The sequence below is a fragment of the Heterocephalus glaber genome, unplaced genomic scaffold, assembly GCF_053883595.1.
Source record: "Heterocephalus glaber isolate CG9 unplaced genomic scaffold, H.glaber_assembly_v1.0 deba00001719, whole genome shotgun sequence".
Classification (NCBI taxonomy): domain Eukaryota; kingdom Metazoa; phylum Chordata; class Mammalia; order Rodentia; family Bathyergidae; genus Heterocephalus; species Heterocephalus glaber.
The window spans coordinates 8,965,823-8,989,835 of record NW_028258432.1 but is presented as its reverse complement, the minus strand read 5'-3'; the positions used below and the strand labels follow the sequence as shown (position 1 = coordinate 8,989,835).

The 24,013-nt window shown below is 35.9% G+C and overlaps 1 protein-coding gene across 8 annotated transcripts in view; it reads right to left on the bottom strand.

Moving 5' to 3' along the window:
* Window positions 1–24,013, bottom strand: part of Pan3 (poly(A) specific ribonuclease subunit PAN3) — a 140,165-nt gene that overhangs the window by 103,475 nt on the left and 12,677 nt on the right. For all 8 annotated transcript variants that reach the window (XM_021236323.2, XM_004854800.4, XM_013075847.3 and 5 more), the window contains exons 2-4: window positions 9,022–9,143; window positions 5,828–5,894; window positions 3,270–3,340 (exon numbers count right to left, since the gene is read on the bottom strand). In XM_021236323.2, coding sequence (XP_021091982.1) covers window positions 3,270–3,340; window positions 5,828–5,894; window positions 9,022–9,135 — 252 coding nt within the window. In that variant the 5' untranslated portion in view covers window positions 9,136–9,143. The remainder of the gene's footprint in view (window positions 1–3,269; window positions 3,341–5,827; window positions 5,895–9,021; window positions 9,144–24,013) is intronic.

Genomic DNA, 24,013 nt, shown 5'->3' with positions numbered 1-24,013 from the left:
TTAACTCTCATTTATGACAAAACTTAAAAGTCATCTCAGTGCTTTGGAAAGCCAACTTCTCCCATACAATATAAAGTTAGAATTCAAATTCTTTCTACCATCATCCATAGCCAAGAATTATGCACATTTCAAATTATACTTTTTCTATCTACAAAAGGGCATGTGGTAAATAATACAGTGCTTCTCAAACAGCAATTAAAAATATTACTTTTTAAAGTACTTCCTATATATCAGTGTGGTTTTGTAAAATAAAAATGTATTACCAGAAAAACAGCTGTATATTTTGAAGTTACATATTATCAAATTGTTTAGAAGTTTCCAAACATTTACTTTCAAAAGTTTACTTCCTTATAAACAAGTAACAAACAAATTCATGGACTGAGACTAGCACAGCGCCCTTGAATATTGTGACAGTAGTGTCCTAAGCCATATATTCTCAATACACAGGATAAAGTCTTCAGAAAGTTCTCACATACCTAACAAGACAGCTCAGATGAATGGCTAAGAACCCCTTTGTACTGTTTTTCCTGTTCCACATTTTACTTCAACAAGTCCTAAAGATACTAAGACCCTCAGCCATATTGTCTTAGAACATCTATGATACTAAGAAGGAAATTAATGAGCTTACTGAACTCTACCTCTATTACTTATAATCAAACATATCTTTTGCCTAAGGGTCTCTATGGTCCTCACCTGATCCAACCTAAAACATCTTTTCTCCATAAATTTTCATCAATCTAGAGGATTGTCTGCTACTTGACAATCACGAAATACTTAAACTGGCACCAACATGTTGCTGCCCAAGTATAGTAGGTTCGTGTATTGCCTCTACAGCGAGATTTGAGGAAAGCAACAAAAACACCAGTCCTTTCAATTTTCCACATAGCATCTAGTAAAACTGCCTACAATAAAGGTACTTGACTGATCTATTCTCAATGGGTCACATAAACCTGCAGGCAAAAATAGCTTTAACTGGCCCAGGGCAGGAACCAGGCCCCGTGGGATTTTTGGAAAAATTATTTACCCCACAAGCTATGAAGGGTTACTAAGTATGGCCTATCTGTTCTCGGATACGATTACAAAATATCACTTGGTAATATCACACACTAGCCTGCTTACACAAACCTGGAATTATAACTAAATTCTTACATAATTTTTATTTAGTTCCTTTAAAATATAACCCTAAACAGACATTTTTAAATAACCACAACAAAAGAAAAATAGGCAGTCTCCATATGACTGCAATTCACAATATATAATATGTAATACTCCTATTATTCAAGAGCATTTGTAACACATTTTAAACATTCTCAATTCAACCATTAACAATTAAAAAAAAAACATACATAACATATACCCACACAGATACCACATTAGTAATACATAATGCTACTGGAAAAACTCACCATGATATTATTTTAATTGTAAATTGGAAGAAGCATGAATTTCTAGGTAGAGACTGGAAGGTGAATGCTCTAGACAGAGACTGAGGTTTAGAGACACAACAACTATTGGACATGCTTGTCATTTCTCAGATGATACAATTACAGCCTACAAAGGTGGCACACCATCACAAAGGTAAAGATCCAGGGCCTCCAATCACAGAACAATGTTCATTTCACTACATTAGTCCACTTACATTAAGATATATCCTAGTATCTCTCAAATGTTGAGATCACATTTATTTTCCCTCTAAAATAAATTTTTAAAAGGCACTGCATCTTTCCTTTTCCAATCCCCAGTGATTTTCACTACTTTCTAAAAAATATCAGTAGCTCTAGAACATACATTCAACTTTAAGATATAGTCAGCCAATTTCTCATATTAAAAATATTTAGGATTCATTTATCACTCTAGTTTTACTTTCTATACATATATAAGAAATACTACCTATTACAATTATTGTTTTTAAAATGCAAAAAAGTAGGGGATCCCCTAAGGTAACTTAAGGGATTTCTATGCCCCCCCAAGAGCCTCTGATAACTGTATTTCCAGGTTATATCTGCTTTTCAGCATTTTACTGTTTTCTTCCATGCTGTCAGGGTGTCTACTGTCCTTACCACTGCCAACTAGTCTACTTCTGTCCAACTCTATTCTACTTCTAACATATGAATTGAGAAAACAAATTATCCAACTTGTAAGAAAACTATCTAAAGAACAAATTTATTTTTGTGAAGGCTCTAAGAGATCTACAAAATCAAATCATACATTTAGTCTATCAAGTCTAGCTGCTTTAAAAGCATTTTCAAATTACCTTCTTGTTCTCATTCATGTTTCAAAATGGCTATGTGAGGTAAATGAATTATTAACGTGTGATCTATTTTGCTTTAAAAACACTGAGTCTTCCTAATTTTTTTTAACCTGAGGTATGACTGACATGTAAAATGTTGCACATATTCAATATATACAACTCATTGAGATTCAAGATAATTATGTTGTGAAACCATCACCACTAGTCTTCCTGAGCCTCATTTTATACAACCTTCTGATTAGATCCTTCCCAAAAGCATTTTAAGTTCATATCATTTTTTCTAAAATTAACATTCTTTTATTTTGGGTCTTTCTTCCATTACTTAGAAAACAGAATGTTATATAACTTTATAGTAATTGCCATCAAGATTTAAAAGCTCCTGAGGTATCTTTATCTGCTACTGATCCTAACCAGAAAGACCAACTTCTCTGGATAACTATTAGAATTAACATGACTTTCATTAAGACTCAAAGGCATCAAACTATTCAGGTCAACTTGTGACGGAATCCTTATGAAATACTACAAAACTCTATGTATAGTCTATTAACTTTGACTCTAAGTAAAATTAAATTTTTAACATTAAAAGATTTTAAACTGTTTTCAACAGTTGGGCCAGTTACGGAAAAATTGAAAATTAGAAGTTTGCCGTGTAATGAGACATTTCAATTAGGGGAGAATCTTTGCAATTTAGACAAAGCAGTCAAAAGTAAAGTTAGAACATTACTAATATGCCTACATTGGATCACTTTACATGCTATCTTAAAAAAAGAATACATTAAGATAGGGAAAATGAGGAAAAATAAGCAGCACAATTTCATTTCTTCACATAAAAGCTATTCCATGCACAGAGAGCAAATAAAATTCCACATATAAAAAGACAAAAAGAATTTTTAAAAAGGCAAGAAAAATATTTCAGTCCAAAAAAACTCTCCCCTCTTCAGATAACACTGCAACGTGTATGTAACAATGTCATTATCACCTGTAAATTCCATTTAGTTTAAGTTTCAATTTTACCTACCTTTCTTCTCTGAGAGATGTTGAGGGCACCAAAGTCATTAAACAAGGATGAAGCAGGTGAAGTTAGAGGATCTGGAAGGCAAGTTACATAAGTTTCCACAGAGACAACTCAGGTAACCCACAAATGAAACACATGTTAATTTAACAATGCCTACAATGATAATAAAAATCATATGCCACAATAATAAAGTTCAGTCCCTCACATGAAGTAGATTTTCAAATACTTTCTGAGTGAAAGAAACATAAGCTGATGAATACTTCATTTGGTATATTAATATATAGTAGATATTTGAATATTTGGTATATACTTATTCAGAAGCTCTATGGATGAAGATACAACTGTTTGATTAAAGGAAGAGCATGATCAAACAGAAAGGGGAAATAACTTTGCTCTACTTTGGCTTTTCATGAGAAAGGATCTCACTGTATAGCCCAGGCTGGTCTCGAACTCATAATTCTCCTACCTCAGCCTCCTGAGTGCTAAGATCATAGTCAAAATAAATGTTTGTGTTCTCACTTGAGACCAAACCTGAGAAGGATAAAAATGGATCTGGAAGGAGACAACCATAGGCTCTGAGAGATCCAGGCCTGGATTTAAACACAATGGCAAGGCCTTCAAACCATCCACACTACAAACTATTCCATACTTTCAAGTTTATCAAGAGATATTTGATAGTCTTACTTTTAAAAAAGGTAAGTTTTTAAAGATGAAAACACTGAATGTTTCAAAACACAAACATAAAATCTAAAGATTTTATAAGCTCAAAGTTCCATTATTCTGCAAGCAGAAGTTACAGAACTGTCTTTTTCCTTTTTTTCTGCAGTACTGGGCTTTAAGAGATGAGACAATATTTCAAATTTATTTCTTAATTATTTCTCACTTTACAAATGAGAAGTTTCTCATATAAATGAGAAAGGTATGTTTCTCATATAAATGAGAAGATATGCATGAGATACAGTGAAATATTTTATCTTCACTTCTGAGCTTGAGAAAATCTTTTTCTCTTTCTCTCTTTCTTTCTTTTTCTTTTTGCAGTACTAGAGATCAAAGCTAGGGCCATGTGCATGCTACTCAAGTGCTCAAGCACTGAGCGATATCCCATTCTTTTTTAGTTTTTATTTTGACACAGGGTCTCGATTAGCTGCCTAGGCTGATCTCCAACTTGTGATCCTCCTGCCTCAGCCTCCCCAAAAATTGAGATTACAGGTATGCACCACCACACCTGGCTACATTTCTTTTCTCCTTTCTTCTTCTCTCTCTTCTCTCTCTCTTCCCCTCTTCTCCCTTCCCTGGGGATTGAACTCAGGACCTTTACACTGAGCTATATTCCCCGCCACGCACCATTTTTAATTCTTATTTTGAGACAGGATCTCACTAAATTACTAAATTGCCAAGGCTGAGCTCAAACTTGCTATCCACCTACCTCAGCCTTCTAGATTGCTGTGATTACTGGAGTGTGTGCCATACACAGTTGATGGTCAGTTTATGTTTCTTAATCTCATTAAATTCTGTGAAATTTTTTTTTAAATTACACACACACACACACACGCACGCACACATAATATGTGTGCGTGTGTGTGCATATATATATATATATATATATGCCCTGATTTAAAAAGTCTCTAAATCCCCCCATAATTTGATACATACAGATTGCTGTTTAATTTTTCTGGCCATCTTCCATCTGGATTTTCAGTCTAACCCTTCATTAGAATTAACATTAATTTAACATTAAATAATAATACAAAGAGAAAGAATCTAAATACAAAATAAAATATTTTATGTAGTTTATACACCTACGACATAAAATTCCATAATAAATAAAACTCATCCTTTGTGTTTCCCTGCATAGCATTTAAAAGTTAGCATTTAAATTTTATGGCAATATGAAAACATATAATGATACAAATTAGTTTCTAATACTTTTATTCAATATTAAAATGTTATTTTTTTCTATAGCACGAGGTTGAAATTTCCAAATAGTGATGGAAATGTGAGACACAACACATTTATCACAGGAACAATCAATATACAAATTCTTATTCTCACCACCATAATCATTAACATTTTATTGATGCAAAGTATTAACACTCAATTTTATTTTTATTTTTTAAAGCCATTGTTGAGCATTTTAATAGAATACAGAAAAACTATCTGGAAATTCTGTATCAAAAATCTTAAAAATGTTCATCATTATTGAAAGCATAATTCCACTTCCAAGTTGCATCTAAAAGAAATGATTAAAAATATTGATACAGTCCTCTGGAGTATAATTCTCTTTAAAAAAGAAACAAACGTAGTTAAGTAAACTATGAAAATAAACAATGGAACTTAACTCATAGTGATCCAATAAGCATTCATGGCTAAATATGTTCAATGTGTTCTAAGAATTAAGTATATTCATACATTTAAAAAATGGGGCCATCTAAACCTCAATATTTACCCCTCAATGGAAGATAATAATTTTTATTTTCTTAATATTTTTAAAATTTCTACAATGAATATATTGCTTCTAGAATCAGAAATACACACACACAGCAAAAGGGACCAGTTCTTACCATGGCCTGCATATGGCTTGGCACTGTCATTTAGAAGGCTTGGGGAGCTGCTACTATTAGTCATTCTCTGAAAAATAAAATATGAATATATAGTATCATTGAGAAATATAGAATTAAAAGTAGTCAACCAGTTAAGATTGATGCTCTTTGCTTTTATATTACTAACAAACTAATACCTCTGTATATGTTGCTGCTTTGATTCCAGCTATCTACAAAAACTTTCAAACACTCTAAAATACATCAAAAAGTTTTACTCACTAGCCAGGAATTTAAAAGCAAAGATGCAAGCCTATTTTGAATTGTACTTCCATAATTTATTAGCCTGGGCAAGGCACTGCCACTAAGTTTCCTTGTCCATAAAATATACATTCAATATCAATCTAAAGGGACATAAAATGACTGTATAAAGTTAATAAATGCTCTAATATCCTCTCTTGATTTATATTATCCTTTGTATACTTTACAGAACTTATACAATCAGGCTGTTTTCTATTATCTAAACATATCCTCTGCTTTCTGGACTCCTTCCATGGCCTCTAATGCATAAATTAGCAATTTTGAGCTCTGGCTTAATTCTGTAATCCTGAATTTAATAACTCAAGTTCTAATCCATTTTCTGAATAATTTTTAAAAAGGGAAGACAAAGGTAAAGGCTGAGTTCTTGAGGTGATTTTAATACTAAAATAAATATTATCACCTGAATTTGTAACTCACAAGCAATAAAAAGATATAACTACATATTAAACGGAATTACTTATTTAAAAAGCCATTCATGTATATGGCAGCTGTGTGTTTACTTAAATGGTTAGAATTCAAATGACCCTTACACTGCTTATCTACATGAAATGAAACCACAGCTTTTACATAAATAAAAGTTAAAATCATTCAGAAAAGTACAGGCCTCTTAAAGACCTTTAAAATCACTCTAACTTGAAATGTAGATTAATCAATCTTTTTTCAAATTTATATAAATTTATCATTATTGTGCATGGATAATTCTGTTTATGTGAAGAAGTTTGATAGATTTAGTTGTTTAGTAATGATGGCTACAACTGAGAACAATTTTATAGATATGAATATTATGGAGCCAAAAATACAGGGACTAATTTTATCTAAAAGGCTATTTCTTCTTAAAAAAAATTCCATCAGTCACACAAAGGATTCTATACCATCACTCTTCAATTATTCCCTAAATTCTCCGTAACTCCACAGTACACAAATCTGAATATTCCTTACAGAAATTTTCTTTTTAACAAAGCATATTTGCCTCCTGTCTGAAATTATATAAAACTCAGCCTCTCTTGAAAACTAAAACCTGTATCTGTCAAACACACATAGATCTGCACAAACACCCTTCCCTTCTCAAGGGCACATGCTTCCCCTCAATCCCCTGTAAACAAAGCCACAAAAACCCATGTCAATTATGTCATGTCTCCAAAGCTGTGTAGGATGTTCAAAAACCCACCACAACCCAAGAATGTCTGGTCAAAAAATATAAAACTTCTCATTCCACTAGAAAGCATATGAAAATATAAACTTTATCCTGCATATCTCTCACCTGCTTTCTTAGTTAATTCTTCAAATTCATTAATTGGTTCATATATATACAACATGGTCAAAGTTCACATATCCCATGTCTTGTGATGAAATGATTATAAAATCACATTACAACTGCGTCCTTAGACTCAATAATCTAATCCTGCCCAATAACCTCTATAATCCATTTCCCAGTACATGCAAACACATACACAATGCTGTCTCACAAAGACTAATCGTGTGATAAATATTGAGGCCATTCAATAGTGCACCACATAAACAAGGAAGGATAATACACCACCTTTACTCTTATGGCAGTTTTCCAGTTAACGACACTAGAATATTTCCCAATTTTATTCCAATTTTACAAAATTTTGCCACATCAATCTACAAAAATAATGTAAACAAATATGTCCTCGGTATAGCATATGACAGAAAAAAAAAGTCAATTACAAAAAAATAAAATGGGTTTTAAAAATTCAAAGACATTTTAAATATAACACATCCCTCAAGTACCTGGAGTGATGGTGCATGCCTATAATCCTAGCACTAAGGAGGCAGAGGCAGAAGGACTGATGTGAGTTCAAAGCCAGCCTACACTACATTGTGAGTTCAAGGCCAGCCTCAACTACATAGTGAGACCCCGTCTTTAAAAAAACAATGCCTCAGGTAGTATGGCTTTAAATTTAACATTAAACATTAAATAAAATAAATCCAGCTAAAATGGATGCACGTTGAGGCCATACTCTTAAGTGAAATAAACAGGACACACGTGTAAATACCAAATAGTTTCTCTGGTGTGAAAAACTAAAAGTGTAAATAAGGATCAAAATGTATAATTGATATTGTGAAATAGGAAGAAAAGATCTAAAGGAGTAGGAGAAGTGGGAGAGGTAGGGGAAAAGAAAGAAGGGAAAAGAAAAAATATGAGGAAAGGAAAAAAATGGAAACAAAATCTTTGTAAACAGGGAAGGGTGGAGGGGGTGAGGGCAGGGGAATGGGGAAAAAATAAGAACCAAATCACATCATGTAAAGGTTCAAGATCCCAATGATGAATGTAACTGTATTGTATACCTAAAATGTACCAATGAACTTAATGGGGAAAAAGGGGAAGAAAATAAGTAACAAATGCCTAATAAACGGTTATAGCTCTATTAAGAAAAACAAATAAATAAATAAATAGATCCAGCTATATACTTTTATATACAAAGAATATTCCTAAAAGGAAACCCAAGAAACTAGTACCAGTAATGGTAGCTGTTGCTAGGAATGGGATGCGTGGTGATGATCAGGGATGGAAGGGAGTCTTTTTTGGAGCTTTTATAATATACATGTTACCTACTCAAAAAAAAAAAAAAAAAAAAACAAAACTGTCATCACTGCCAAGTTTAAATAATATAATACAAAACACAGATAATTAAGTGGAACTAGTTTCTATCTCCCCTCTACACGCTCCAGTGTTGTGCCTCCTTCAAAACGCCCACTCTTGAGAGCTTTCACTGACTCCAGAGATTTGCTTCACCTATGACCACATCTCACACTACTTAAAATGTCACCTTCCATTCGGATAATTTAAGAAAACTTGAACCCTCTAGTTGTCCCCTGTGCCTGGAATAAACTTTATTTTTTAGTGCAATATAAATTTACACTAGTAATACCTGCATCAAGGGATACTTTGTTTCTACTGGGCTTCCAAATCCATTGACTCCAATAAAGCTGGTGCTGAAATAGGAATCTGTGAGACTCGTATCAGTTAAAGCACCTCCATCCATTCCAGGAACTGAAAGAGAAGGAAAATTCATGTACTTAAAAATTATTTAAGAGGACAAAACATTGGTTTGGCTTCCTGGTTCCTAATTAAGTTTGAAAGTCTCAAATCTCTGTCACATTTATCTTTATTTACCAGTCAAAACTCAGGGCAAGATCCAATAAGATTTGCTGGACTCTAAAAGCCTATTAGCAATGATCATGCTTTTCTCATACTTTATTTTCCAATATTTTATTTTACATGAATCACCTAATAAGCCAGTAAGGACCTCTCTTGTGTTTCTACATTCCTTATCAAGTTTTCTTCCTATAACTTAGCAAAAGAACTAGAGAATAATAAGCCACCGAAATTTCTACTGAGAATCATCATATGGTAAACAGAGCCAAAATTATCAAGATTGTTTCTGACAACACATCTTTTAAAACAGACTGGTATTCCCCTACTAGCTCAGAATTTGAGGAAAAGTATACAAAGATCACAATGAGATGGAATTCAGGAATAATGAGAGCTCTCTGGTGGCCTTAGAGTAGGGTAAAGAAGGATGAGAGAACTAGCAAGGTAATCCAGCATAAACCAACAAAACACTGGATGAGGTGTTCCGGATGCTACTTCCTGTGTGGTACTTAGCACACAACTACTTTCTAAGCTGCTAAGTACAAACCCCTACTCTTTACCAGGAAGTTGAGCTGTATGTAGAGTGGCTCTTCTCCAGGAAGAGTCAGTCCTCCCTGCACCCTCAAATTAAAAGCAAACTAAGGAGAATATATTGATGTATGGTCATCTTGAAAAGCAGTATGAAGTAATTTTTCTTTTTCTTTTCTTAGTTTTCCAAAATGTCCAAAATTAAAATATATTACTTTATAATTACAGAAGGATTCTTTATTAATGGTTTATATCTTAATAATTACAAACTCAGATGGAGCTGAAAAAAATAACCAGAAACACTAAAAATTTTTTTTTGTATTAAATTCTTTTATTGGTACATTGTAGGTATACAACACAATTACATTTCTCATTGGGAATTGTACCTTTACATAATGCATCCTGGTTCTTATTTTTTCCCCATTCCTAGCCCTCCCTTCACGCCCTCCACCCTTCCCTATGTACAAAGACTTTATTTCCATTTTTTCCATTTCTCATCATTTTTTCTTTTCCCATCTTTCCTTTCCCCTGCCCCTCCCACTACCCCTACCCCTTTGGACCTTTTCTTCCTATTTTACATTATCGATTATTCATTCTAAGCATTGGTACATTTTAGGTATACAATATAATGACATTCATCATTGGAAATTTGCACCTTTACATAGTCTCTCTTGGTTCTTATTTTTCACCCTTGCCCAGCCCTCCCTTCAACCCCTCCAGTCCTCCCTATTTACAAAGACTTTGTTCCTATTTTTCCATTTTCTCTTATTAATCCCATTCCCTTCTATCCTTTCCCCTAGCCCTCCCACTTCCTTCCCCTTTGCCCCTTTTCTTCCTATTTCACATTACCCATTATACATTTAGTCCTTATTTACACTTTCAGTTTCTCACACCACAGAAACTATTCGGTATTTATACATGTGTGTCCTATTTCTTTCACTTAAGAGTATCAACTCAATGTGCGTCCACTTAGCTATAAATGTCTCTAATTTCTCATTTTTTATGGCTGAGTAGTACTCCATTTTATTAAAAAAATCACATTTTCTTTATCCAGTCTCCAGTTGACAGGCATTTGGGCTGTTTCCCAGTTTTAGCTATTACAAACTGTGCTGCTATGAACATGGGCGCACATATATCACTGTGGTATGATTCTTTTAATTCTTTGGGGGAGATCCCCAGCAGTGGAATAGCGGGGTCAAATGGGACTTCCAGTCCTAGTTCTTTGAGGTATCTCCATACTGATTTCCACAGTGCTTGCACCAGTCTACACTCCCACCAGCAGTGGAGCAGGGTTCCTCTTTCCCCACAGCCCCGCCAGCATTTGCTACTGGTTGATTTCATGACAGCAGCCATTCTTTCTGGAGTGAAGTGGAATCTCAGCATTGAGAAATACTAAAAATTTATGTATGAAGATGTTCATCAAGTTGATTTATATATAAACCCTAAAAAGAATTATTTTAAAGAAATTTAAAACAATGTGATCTAACAAGAAAAGAAAGATTAAGTAAATTTTAATGTATACACTGAAATGTAACCATGAAATAATTTGAAATCATGTTAATTCATGTTAGCATTTAAAATACTTCAGCAAAATAGAAAAAACTGGAAGAGGAGACAAAATAAGACTGACAAAGCACAAAGCATTATTGAAGTTGGGTGTCAAGGAAATTATACTAGCATCTCTACTAGTATCAGAGTTTAAAATTTTCCATAATAAAAGGTTATAGAATATGCAGCTAACACAGATTAAATAATTTTACATGTGATACTGCAACCAAAATGTATCTTTCTTTCATCTTTATATCTAGTTCCTGGCACAAAGCTCCTGAAACTCTTGAAGCTTCCTAAGTGACAGGGGTGGATGCTAGGTGCACCTTTTAGTCTATTTGGTCTCTGATCCTGGTTCCTGACACAGGGCTCCTAAATCTCCTAAAATTTCCTGGGTGACAGTAGTATCTTTTATTCTGATGCGGTGACTCTTCTGAGGGTTTCTAGGTGGCAAGTGGTCACCAGAAAGACCAAGTCACTATTATAGACTGGGAGACCATTCCTCTCATCTCCTTCAGGCTAGAGGTCAGGTTAGTAATCTGGAAGGTGACACACACCACAACTCCATACAAACACAAGCTCCTGTGCTCAGAACCCTTCCACTTCTCACACTACCTTATTATCTGGCTATTCTGTATCCTTCATAACAAACCAGTAAACGTGTTACCCTGAGTTCTGTGAGCCACTGTAACAGGAACCTAGAGGTTGGGGCTCATTGAGTAACTAGAAGCTTGACATTTCCCCTGCCCTTTTGAAAGGTCTCCTTTATTATTCTAAAACTTTAGGTCAGATCCCCCTGCTCAGTTCTGTACCTTGGAGTGCAGTAATGGAATGTCTGAATTAGAAGGTTTATTAGTCCCAAAATTACCTATCTCACCATTCCCCCTTGAAGGCTAAGGACACCAAGATAAGAGTATCTGGAAGTTGGATATGGTGGCACATGCCACCATGTAATGCCAGTACTCTGCTGAGGCAGGCGGATCTCAAGTATGAGCCCAGCCTGGGCAATTAATGAGTCAGACTCTGTCTCCAAACATTGTCCTAAATATGCACTCATCTAGGACTCCAGGGAAAGCAGAAGCTCATGACAATGGCATGAAAAAGTCACCTCCCCAAGCAGGATCAAGCACTCAATTACTGGAACAGAGGCAGTGCCTTGCACAAGAACAAGCATCTCATGGGAACTGAACCACCCCTCAAGCCTTAAGGATTTCTCTGGGAGTTAGGAAATCAGGAGTGAGATAATGATCCACCACAAAAAACAAGACTGAGACAACGATTAAACAGCATCCTATAAAAATTGATCCCTATTCTTACTAATGGCATTGTTTGGTCCTATTCTGATCTGTGTCCTCTAGTTCTTTAAGTTTAGGCCCCTTTCCTATTATTTCCTTTGTTAAGTGCCCAGCTTGATTTTGTAAACTCTTCAAGCTAAGGTCCCTTACAATTTTCTCTTACTTTCCAATTAAAGTTTTGTCCTGCAAATTCAAGTTATTGCCTCAATTTTAACTTCCACTGTCACTGAAGCAACTCTAACAGAGCAAATTATCAAGCCCTAAGGAAGAGGGTATAGAAATCCCCAATTCACAGTCAGGTCAGACAGAAATACAAGTAACAGAGACTCATGACTTGCATTAAGTATCTGAAAGACTGGAGTGGGTGGGCAATCTTGGGAGACTGAACTCTTAATGTGTGGGATTTGCATTAATTCCAGGCACTCAGTGTCATAAACGAACAGTGAGACACCAGGTAGCTTCAGAGAGATGGAATATATCTGGAGTCAGAAGCTAGAGATGGAATATATCTGGTGTCACAGTGTGCAAATGGAATACAGAGAAAACAGGAACTAGTTCTTTTCTCCTTTTCAATGTAATAATCATTTACAATGTTAAATGAAAAGGAACACACTTTATAGTATAAAAATTATGCATACTTATATATACACACAGAAATTAAGACTGAATATGCCAAATGTTAACAATCTCATGTTATATAATTGAGGTTAGTCTTTTCTGACTTTTCCATAGAATAGCTATTTACATAATAATAACAAAGAAATCCATACGGGGAGAAATTCCTTCATTCCACCAAACCCCTTAAGACATCTAGTCTTCATCTTTTCTTAATAAAACAGAATACAATTTTTTTTAAAAAAAGCACAATTCCTGAGTGCTTTGTTAATATTTTTAATATAGCATTTCCATTTCAAATACTTTTTACTTCAAACTTTTATTCCAAAATGTTATTTCAAATCCAATTTTCTTTTCTTCATATTTTACACAAGCTAATAAAATAGAACACTTTTTTTCAAATGCCAGAATTCACAAATCTACAGTTAATATCTTAATAGATTTTAAGTTCCCTGAAATAAAGGTCCACTGGGTCTTCATATGCTAGTCAATATAATAATATATTGGTAAAAATAATACTGAACTGTTGTCAGAGGAAAATAAAGTTATTTTATAACTTACAACTTTTTAATAATATTTTATCATTAAAAACAGAATCTGTCCTAGCTCGGCATGGTGGCACATGCCTGAATCCCAGCACTCAGGAGGCTGAGGCAGGAGGATGCCACCATGTTTAAGGCCAGGCTGAGCTCCATAGTGAGTTCAAGGCAAGTCTGAACTACATAGCAAGACCCTGTCTCAAAAAAACAAAAGAACAGAATAGAATTTGTCCTAATATACAACCAAATATTTGGTAGTAATTTTTACCATATCGAACCAGTTTATAATCTTTTCAGATGCACAACTTTGACAGAAGACCTTATGTTTTCTAACAGAAATACATGCCTAAAGTGAGAGGTGAAGAGCTAATATGGCCAGAAATCAAGAAATCAAGAGTTAATTTTTTTTTAAGTAAACATTCCACACACACACTTACACTTGAGTTTTCTTGTTTTGGAAAATTACAATTTGAAGGGAAAGGGAACAGATAAACAGTTAGGAAACCACTAACCTATTGTCTTAGTTACTTTTCTCTTTGCTGAGACAAAATACCCAACACCCAAAGTTACAAGAGGAAAGGTTTATTTAGCTCACAGTTTGCAGAGATTTCAATCCATAATTGGCTGGCTCCAAGGCAGGGTGGAACAGCAGAGGGGCATCACAGAGAAGAATCAATTCATGGGAGGCAGAAAGCAGGAAGGCAGCAAAGTAGCAAGGAAGCAAGTAGCAAGCAGCCACAGCAGCCTTTTTTTGATCCCTTATATCCTATCCAAACTACACACCCTTAGACCCAGCAGCACTCACATCCAGGGTGAGGCAGCCTAAATCCTAGCCTCACACCATGAATCAATCCCAGCATCACATCCTTGATCCCAGAATCACACACCCTAGATCCAGCCACCTCCTAAAAGTCCCACCTATGACCTCATGAGGCTTTGGGGGGACATCTAGATACAGGCCACAACACCCATGATGCATTATTCCATCCTGTACAGATTATGAAGATACTATTTTTTAAAATTACTTAGAACAGACACAGGTCCTACATACCTCATGAGACGTTCATAGGATGGTTTAGATTTAAATTACGTAAGTATAAATGACCTTAATTACCAAGACAAGTAATCAAGAACATTTTACTCCTTTAACCCCTTCTGCAATCAAATTTGAAAATTAAACCATATCTATTAAAAAAAAAAAACTATGTGCAATCCACTTTAAATAAAGCTACTATTTTTGTAAAACCTCTGTTGCCATCTCTACTATTAAAACTTACTACATGGGCAGGGAATTTAGCTCACTGGTTCCGGTGCCTGCTTTGCAAGCACAAGGTCCTGAGTTCAATCCCTGTTACCAAAAAAAACCTTACTATATCTGAGCCTGGCCTGGTGGTGTACACTTGTAATCCCAGCACTCTGAGTGGCTGAGGCAGGAGGATCTCAAACTCAAGCTTAACCTGGGCAATTACTAAGACACTGTCGCAAAAATATTTTTAAGGGATAGGGATGTAGTTCAGTGTAAAGGGCCTGGATTCAATCCCCAGTACTGCAACAATAACAACAACCAATCTTATATTCTGCCTATGGTGTAAAGGTGTCCCCCAAAATATGTTGAAACTTCACAGACAACGTGCAGTATTAAGAAGTACAGTACAGCCTTTAAAGGTGATTAAGTTGCAAGGACAGAATCCTACTGAATGAGAAAAGTGCCTACATAAAAAACATGCAAGGGAGTTGTTAATCCTGTTAAATAAAAATTACAAGAGGTTGTTGTTTTGTACTAAATTTACGAGGCCTCAAAAGATCAAGCTAGCTGGGGATAGTGGTGCATACCTATAACCAGGGGAGGCTGAGGCAAGAGGGTCACAAGTTTCAGCCCAGCCTGGATGATTAACTGATACTGTTTCGAAATTAAAAATGGACTAAGGATATAGCTCAATGCAAAAAGCCCTGGGTTCAATCCCCAGTAGTGGAGGATGGGGGAGGAACAAGCTAAAAATCATAGTGGAATCACTCATGCTAACTAAAGTTCCTGACACCAGCTAGAAACTAACCTGTTTATTGCCACAAAATCAGGATTACAGAGACAGCTAAATTTCCCAGTCTAATAGCCTCAAAATCAAGTTACTCTAATTTAATCTGTACAAAACAGGAACCTTTGAGTAACTAATATTAACCAATTATTTTTCTATTGTTCTTTCTTCTTGTTCCCACCTTTCAAGGAAAGTAACTTTGTAATGACTGGTTTTCTTTTTGTTTCTAACTGTTTGTTTTCTTTAGCTTTTATGTCTATGAAACCAGCCTCCTAGGAAAGCATGGCAGTACACACCTGTTATACTCAGGAGGCTGAGGCAGGAGGACTGCAAGTTTGAGGCCAGCCTGGGCAATTTAGCCCAACTGTAGACAGAAAGATGGATAGATAGATACACAGATAGATCAGTCAATCAATCAATCAATCAATCAAGCGGACAGGCTGGTGATGTAGCTCAGCACTCCCTGGATTCAAGAGGGTATGGGGATGGGTCCTCCTTTGCTTAGTCCATCAAAAATGTATTCTTTTTTATGGAATGAAGTGTTACTCAATGCTGGAAATGAAAATAAAGCAAATTAAGTGCTGAACAAAATTGTTTTAATTTTTTTTTCCCCATTAACTTTATTGGTACATTTTAGGTATACAATACAGTTACATTCATCATTGGGATCTTGTACCATTATTACATGGGTCTCTTGGTTCTTATTTTTTTTCCCCTTCCCTTGCCCTCCCTTCACCTCCTCCACCTTTCCCTATTTGCAAAGACCTTGTTTCCATTTTTTTCCTCTTCTCATATTTTTTCCTTTCCCTTTATTCCCTTCCCCTACCCCTCCCAATTCCCCTGCTCTTTTAGACCTTTTCTTCCTGTTACTCAGTATCAGTTATACATTTTTAAAATTACAATACTAAGATCTAGGAGACATTACCACAGATTTTACAGAATTTAAAAGGATACAGAAAGCATATTACAAAAATCTTTTTTGAAATAAATTTGACAACTTCTAAGAAGTAGCTTAGAAGACAAATTAATGAAACTAACCCTGAAGGAAATATAAAATTTGAATAGCACCTATTAAAGAAAGTATATTCCTAGCTTGAAAACCTACCTATATGACAACAGCAGGCTCATAAACATTTTAACTGATAAATTATATCAAACAATTAAAGCAGAAAAAAGAAGGAACACTTCTCCCCTCATTTTAGGAACTCAACATTGTGCTAATCCTAAAACTGGATAAAGATAATAGAAGAAAAAAGTATGCACATAGAAATTTGTTTAACAAACTATTATCTACCCTTGTTCCCCACCTTAGGAAATTGTTTTAATTTTATCCTTTGAAAGCCCCTTATGTGAGGACACAGGTACAAAGCCATCAAGAGATAGCCCTGACCAGACAATGAACCAGGTGGCATCTTGATATTGAACTTCCAATGTCTAGAACTGGGAGGAATAAAATTTTCTTTTTTATATATTCCCCAGTCTCTGGTATTTTGTTACAGCTACAGAAACAAACTGAGACAGAAACATAATGGTGAAATGAGGTGCTGCTTGTTGCAACAAATATCTAAAAATGTGGAAGTCACTCTGGAACTAAGTAATGAGTAAAGAATGGACCATAAAGAGCTATTCTGGTGAGGGCTCAGAGGAAGAAGACAGCTATCAACAGAGCCTCAATCTTCTTACAGATGACATAAATGGTCATGATTACAGTGCTAGTAGATATGAACAGTGAAGGCTATTCTGATAAGGCTTTAGACAGAAATGTGGAACAAGGTATTAGAAACTGAAGAAAAGTCCACCATCTTATAAAGTGACAAAGAACATGACTAAACTATGTTCTACTTTTCTGGAAGGAGGAACCTTCAAGGTACGACTACAACATTTAGTAGAAGAAAACTCTAAGCATAGTGTTGAGGGTGCTAAGCTTAACTGTTTTTAGTGAACAAGTTAAAGGTGAAATGTATAATCAAAAGGGAATTTAGATTTGGAAAATTCTCAGCCTGAGAAATTATAAAGACTAAAAAGGATTATGTTCATGAGAAAATACCAAGCTCCCCTTTGATAGAGATTAGAACAGACTGAAGTAAGGAAGTAAGGAAGTCTGTAGTAATTCATCTAGACAATTGAAGAATTACTCCGAGAGCATTCAGGATATTATCCAACCTGCTATTCCTATCACAGGCCCAGAAATGCCAGGGCCTGTGATGGGAACAAAACTGTTTCAAGGGAATGGCCCAGGGCAACCAGGGTCCCAGCATTCCTTACCTGGGAACACCTTGAGTCTCCACTCCCTACAGGCAGTCCTCCTTGGTTACTTCAACTGTGGCTCAACTAAGCCCATAAGCAGCTTAAACTGCTGCTGGGAAAGGCACAAGTGGTATACTCTGCAAACATGCAGGGTACACTAGCTATGGAGGCCCAGCTCTTCCCACCCAGATTTCAAAGGCTTTCTTGAAAAGCCTTTGGTTTCAGGCAGCAAACTGCCAGAGGTGTGGGTGCCGCAGAGTCCCACATCCACATGATACATCACAGTTGTGGGCCAGGGTTAACCCCAAGACCTCAGAATTGTAGAACTACCAGCATGTAATGGCAACCTGGGAAAAGCCAGAGGCACCTGACTTCAACTCATCAAAGGTCCAATGTGGACTGCACTCAGCACACTACAGGGAAGTAGGGCCTCTAGAGTCTTAGGAATTCAACACCTCTCTCAGTGTGTACAGAAGGTGGGACACCGAAGTAAAGAAGATTATTCTCAAGCCTCAAGATTTAATGCAATTTTCTTTTGGGTTTTAGACTTACTTGTAACCTGTCATTCTTTTCTTCTTTCCTACCCTCCCTTTCATGATGTGAAATCTCTACTCTTTTCCTCTCCCACCACTGTATTTTGGAAGAATTGTCTGATTTCACATACTGACAGCTGGGGAGCAATTTGCTTTAGGATGAAGCAAAGCTTGAATCTCACCTATGCTTGACTTAGGTTAGATTATGGACTTCAGACTTTGGAGTTGGTGCTGGAATTTAATTGGAGTTGAGACTTTTGGTGCTATTGGGATGGAATAAATAAATTTCACATGTGAGAAGGACATGAATCTGGGGGTCTGAGAGCAGAATGATTTGAATATGCTCCTCAAAATTCAATCAATAGTATTAAGCAGTGGGGCCTTTAGGAAGTAACTAATCCACGAGAGGTAGGACCCTCATGAATCGGACTAGTGCCTGTATAGCGAAATGTGAGGAGCTGTTTGCCCTTTTCCATCATGTGAAGATACAAGGTGCTACCTTAAAGCAGACAGAGAAGCCCTTGCAGACACCAAATGTGCCCATCCTTTGATCTTGATATTCACAGCCTCCAAAACTGTGGGAAATGAATTTCTACTCTTTATCAATTACCTAGTCTTCGGTATTTTGCTATAGCTGCAAAGCAGACTACAACATTTTAAAGGAATAGTCAACAGAACAATCAGTATGTTGTATGAATCACTTCAATCTGAACAACTATGGCCCTGATATTCTCTTTTTTTTATGGTTAAACAGACTATGGTTAATAGATTAAACAGCTTGCCCAAAACAGTGAAGCTAGTAAGCGTATAACTGGAATATAAGAGCAATCTTGTCACTGTATTAAACTGTCTTTCAATGTTTTAGAAAAGGGAAGCATAAATCAAGAGACAACTTTTAAGCCTTCAGTTTTAAAAAGATCATGAGACATTCAAACTAAATAAATGTTCTTCATCTTCAGTCTTTTCTTCCCAATAATGAAATGTATTTACTTCCCCCCAAATATCACACTAAATCAGTCTTCTGAGGTCCAATAAATCTGGAAAATACTGGAGGAAATAAAGTAAACCTCATTTCCTTACTACACAACTTCCCAGGGTCTTCATTTATAATGTAAACTGTGATAATCCAAAAAATAGGAAAGATCACTTCCTAAATGTATTCACTAGGGAACTGCTATGGTTTGAGTGTGTCCACCAAAGCTCACGTGTTGGAAACTTAATCCTCAGTCACAGATTAATGATTTGGGGGGTGGGGCCTTTTGGAAGAGGTCATGAGGGGGTAAGACCCACACAATGGTATTACATATTATTTTTAAGAAGACAAAGGGGTGCAGATACAGCTCAGTGGTAGGTAGTGGTAGGTAGTGCCTATGCTACAAGGTCCAGTGTTGGATCCCCAGCAAAAGGGCTGAGAGTGGGGGAGGGCCATGAAAAACGGGACAGCAAACTTATCCTGTCTCACCATATGATGCTCCTGAACTTCCTAGCCATAAACTAATAATAAAACTCTATTACTTATGTATTACCCAAAATCAATATTGTATTACGGCAACAGAAAATGCACTAAAACATGGAGCATTTTGAGGATCTGGAGTTCCATAAAAGACACTTTAGAAAATATGCCCAGCTGAAAATGCTGATTTTCCTCTGGCAACCAGTAGATCACAGGCAAGATTCTGATAATGTTCACTCTAAGTGATAAAATCCAAACTCCTTACTCTGATATTAGCAAGCCCTCAATAATCTGTTCTCAATCATACTATTACTTCCTAAAAGATGCTAGGCTTCAATCTTAGCTGTCACTCACAGTCACATTGTATTATACACAATGCTTATAAAATGGAGATTAGCTGGGTGTGGTAGTGCACACCCTTAATCCCAGCATTCTAAAACAGAGGCAGGAGGACTGCCACAAATCCTAGGCCATGCTGGGATACAAAGTGAGCTCAAGGCCAACCTGAACTACACAGCAAGACCCTGTCTCAAAGAAAATTTTTTTAAAAGATTATATAACCAATTATAAAATGAAAATCACATCATCTACCTTGTAAATTTCAATAATTATGAAAAACAACGAAATATGACCTTAAAGTCCTTTTTAAATGTTTTGATGGTTGGACAAGTCTATATATCTACTAAAGATAATTGAATTGTAAACTTACAATGGGTAAATTTAACAGTATATAGATTATATGTCAATAAAGCTACAATAAAGCTATTTTCTTTTTCTTTTTTTTTTTTTTTTTGGTACCAGGGATTAAACTTGGGTCCTTGTGCTTGCAAGGCAGATGGCAGAAGCACTGAGCTAAATCCCTGGCCCAATAAATCTATTTTCTTAGAGGGATTATTCAGTAACTGGTCTTAAGACATCTGAGCATCTACCTATATCCATCTAGGGAAAGAAACTGAATACCTTATACCAATATTTCCAAAAGACTAAAACTTCCTGTATAAAATACTAAGAGCACACATTTCTTTGAAAAGTATCTTCACAGTAATCAGGACACTATTCAACTCTCTCCTCCAGCCCAATGTACTCACTATATTCCTTTTTTCTATTTTGAACCTAGGGCCTTGCACATATCAAACACTTGCTTAGCCATTAAGCTACACTTGCAGCCCCTCACAATACTCTTAAATGGTCCTACATTTACAATCTGTAGTACAATGAACTCCTACACTCACTTGCCTCCACGTTCAAGACCCAGAAATAACGGAAAAGAAGTAGTACCTGGAGTTAGACAAGCACATATTTTGGCCACTTACTAGCTATATGACCTTGAATAAATAACCATGTTTCATTTCTTCGTATAAAAAGGATGCAATGCCATAAGGCATTCAAGTGGAGAAATCTATGCAAAATCCTTAGCATCCTGTCTCACAGGTAATCATAAATGCTATCCTTTCTTCACTTCTCTCCAGAAAGTACCCCATAATAATTTCAAGCTATTAAAACCTCTACCTTTTAAGATCTTGTTTATATTATGCATTTTTAAAAGGAGAATCTGAAAAAAAATAAAAATAAAAAGAGTAAGGAACTTACTTCCTTTTGACCTATTTTTTTACTGCTATCTTCAGCTATTTAAACCTTTACATTCTTACGGTTTCTGTACTACCTCAATTATCTATATTCATACTATATTTATCTCTATACATACTTCATACAATACTCTGATATTCACTAATCTGTTAGCACATGTGTATAAGCATTTATTTTTAATTAAACTCTTTGAAAGTAGATATTAAGTTAATTAAGAGATAGATTCTCACAGCAAAACTTAGTAAGACATTCCATGCAAATATTACTTTATTGCTTCCATTCTTCCAATGAGGAAACTGAAACTCAAGAGATATTAGAGGCCCATAGAGCTGGTGTTAAGTCCAAAAAGGAGGGGCTCCTCTGCCCTCTCAAGCAAATACTTACACTTTCCTTTTCTCTACTGGACTGTGGAATGGGTAGAGACTGTAGAATGAGTGAACACAGCTGACTGTGAGGTCTGCTTCTGCCAGATGCCAATTACTGACCTTGAGCAGTGTATTTAATCTTAGTCCCAGATTTCTCCATGTAAAACAAAAATACTACCTACTATCCAGAGTTGTTGCTTAATAAATGGTTGCTTTTTATGGTTATCATTTGTATCAATTTACTAGTTTATTTGTAAATTAGTCTGCTCTTTCTGATGAAACACTAATACGCTCTTCCTATAGAATAAATTAGAAAAATTATCCATGAAGTTTTTTATTAATTTTAACATAAACAATGAAAAAGTATGCTCATACATTCTACCCATCTGTTACAAAGCCCACAGGAGGGCTAGGTATTTAGCTGAGTGGCACTGAGCCTGCCTCACAAGCGCAAGGTCCTGAGTTCGATCCCGGGTAAATATTAAAAAATGCCCACAGGAATTACATGGAAGAAAAGGTGTAAACCCAAAACAGATGACTGGGCATGAAAGACATTGTTCTGTTTGTTCTGTTGGACTTCCCTTTGAAGCTCACAAACTAAAGAAAAGATCCAAGAAAAGAGTAATTAAGGACTATAAACACTGCTTCCAATCCTTAATAATAAAGTTTCTATAGAGCCATAAAGAGAGTAAGCCTTGGCACCGGGGATTTAGCTCAGTGGTTCTGCTGCCTGCCCCACAAGCACAAGGTCCCAACTTTGATCCCCGGGACCAAAAAAAAAAAAAATTAACTCTTTTTTTCAATTTTCCACCTAGGTCCAAAGCACCTTAACCAACATTGGTAATAAGCAGAGAAAAGTGAGACCCTAGTAACAGAGTACACAATCACGACTCAAATTAGGCATTTTATTTATGTATAGTATCTCATTTGTTTTAACCATACTAGTAGGACTAGAACCCCTCCCCCAATCTAAATTGAAGTCCTAACCCCTGTACCTTAGAATGTGACCTTATTTATGTATTAGGTCACTGCAGATGTCATTAGCTAAAATCAGGTCACTGGGTGGGCACTAATCCAGTCTGACTGGTAGCCTTATAAAAATCTGAGAAACGTGTAACTACCAGTCCCTGGGAAGTGTGTGGGAAAGAAGTAGATAGATGGAAAGAGGATGACAGGCTCAGGGCACAGGTAGCTAGGAGGAAGAACTTTTTATTTATTTATTTATTTCTTTCTTTATTTATTTGGTACCAGGGATTGAACTCGGGTCCTTACGCTTGCATAGCAGGCGGTGAAACCACTGAGCTAAATCCCCGGCCCTAGGAGAAAGAACTTTTAATGTTATATAGCAAGTAGGATAACGATGGTTGACAACAATTAATTGAAATATTTCAAAATAGTTAGAAGATAGGGTTTTGAATGTCCCCAAAATTCAACAGAAAAAACAGTAAGTATCACCAGGGATGTAGCTCAGTGGCACCATGCCTGCCATGCAAGTGCAAGGTCCTGAGTTCAATCCCCAATACCAAAAAAAAAATTAAGCATCTGAGGTGACAGACATGCCAATTACCATGATTTGATCATTAAGCATGGTATGCATGTACTGAAATGTCATACTGTGCTCCATAAACATGTACAATTACTATGTGTCAATTAAAGACAAAAACTGAGGAGCTGGGGGTGTGCCTCAGTGATGAAGTATTTGCTTAGCCCACACAAGGCCCAGGACATGATCCTGAGCATCACGAAGGAAGGAGAGAGATCTGGACAGGGAGAACATTATGTGAAATGAGAGCAGAGATTGAAATGGTGTTTCTTAATCCAAGGAATACCAAAGATTGCCAGCAAACCACCAGAAACTAAGCAAGAGGAACAGAATAGATTCTCTTTCACAGTCCTCAGTAAAAAAATCACAGCCAATATCTTGATCTCAGACTTCTAAGTTTCCAAAACTGAGACAATAAATTTCTATTCTTTAAGCCCCACAGAAGATACAAGAGAGCTGTAATGTAAAAATAAGAAATTAAA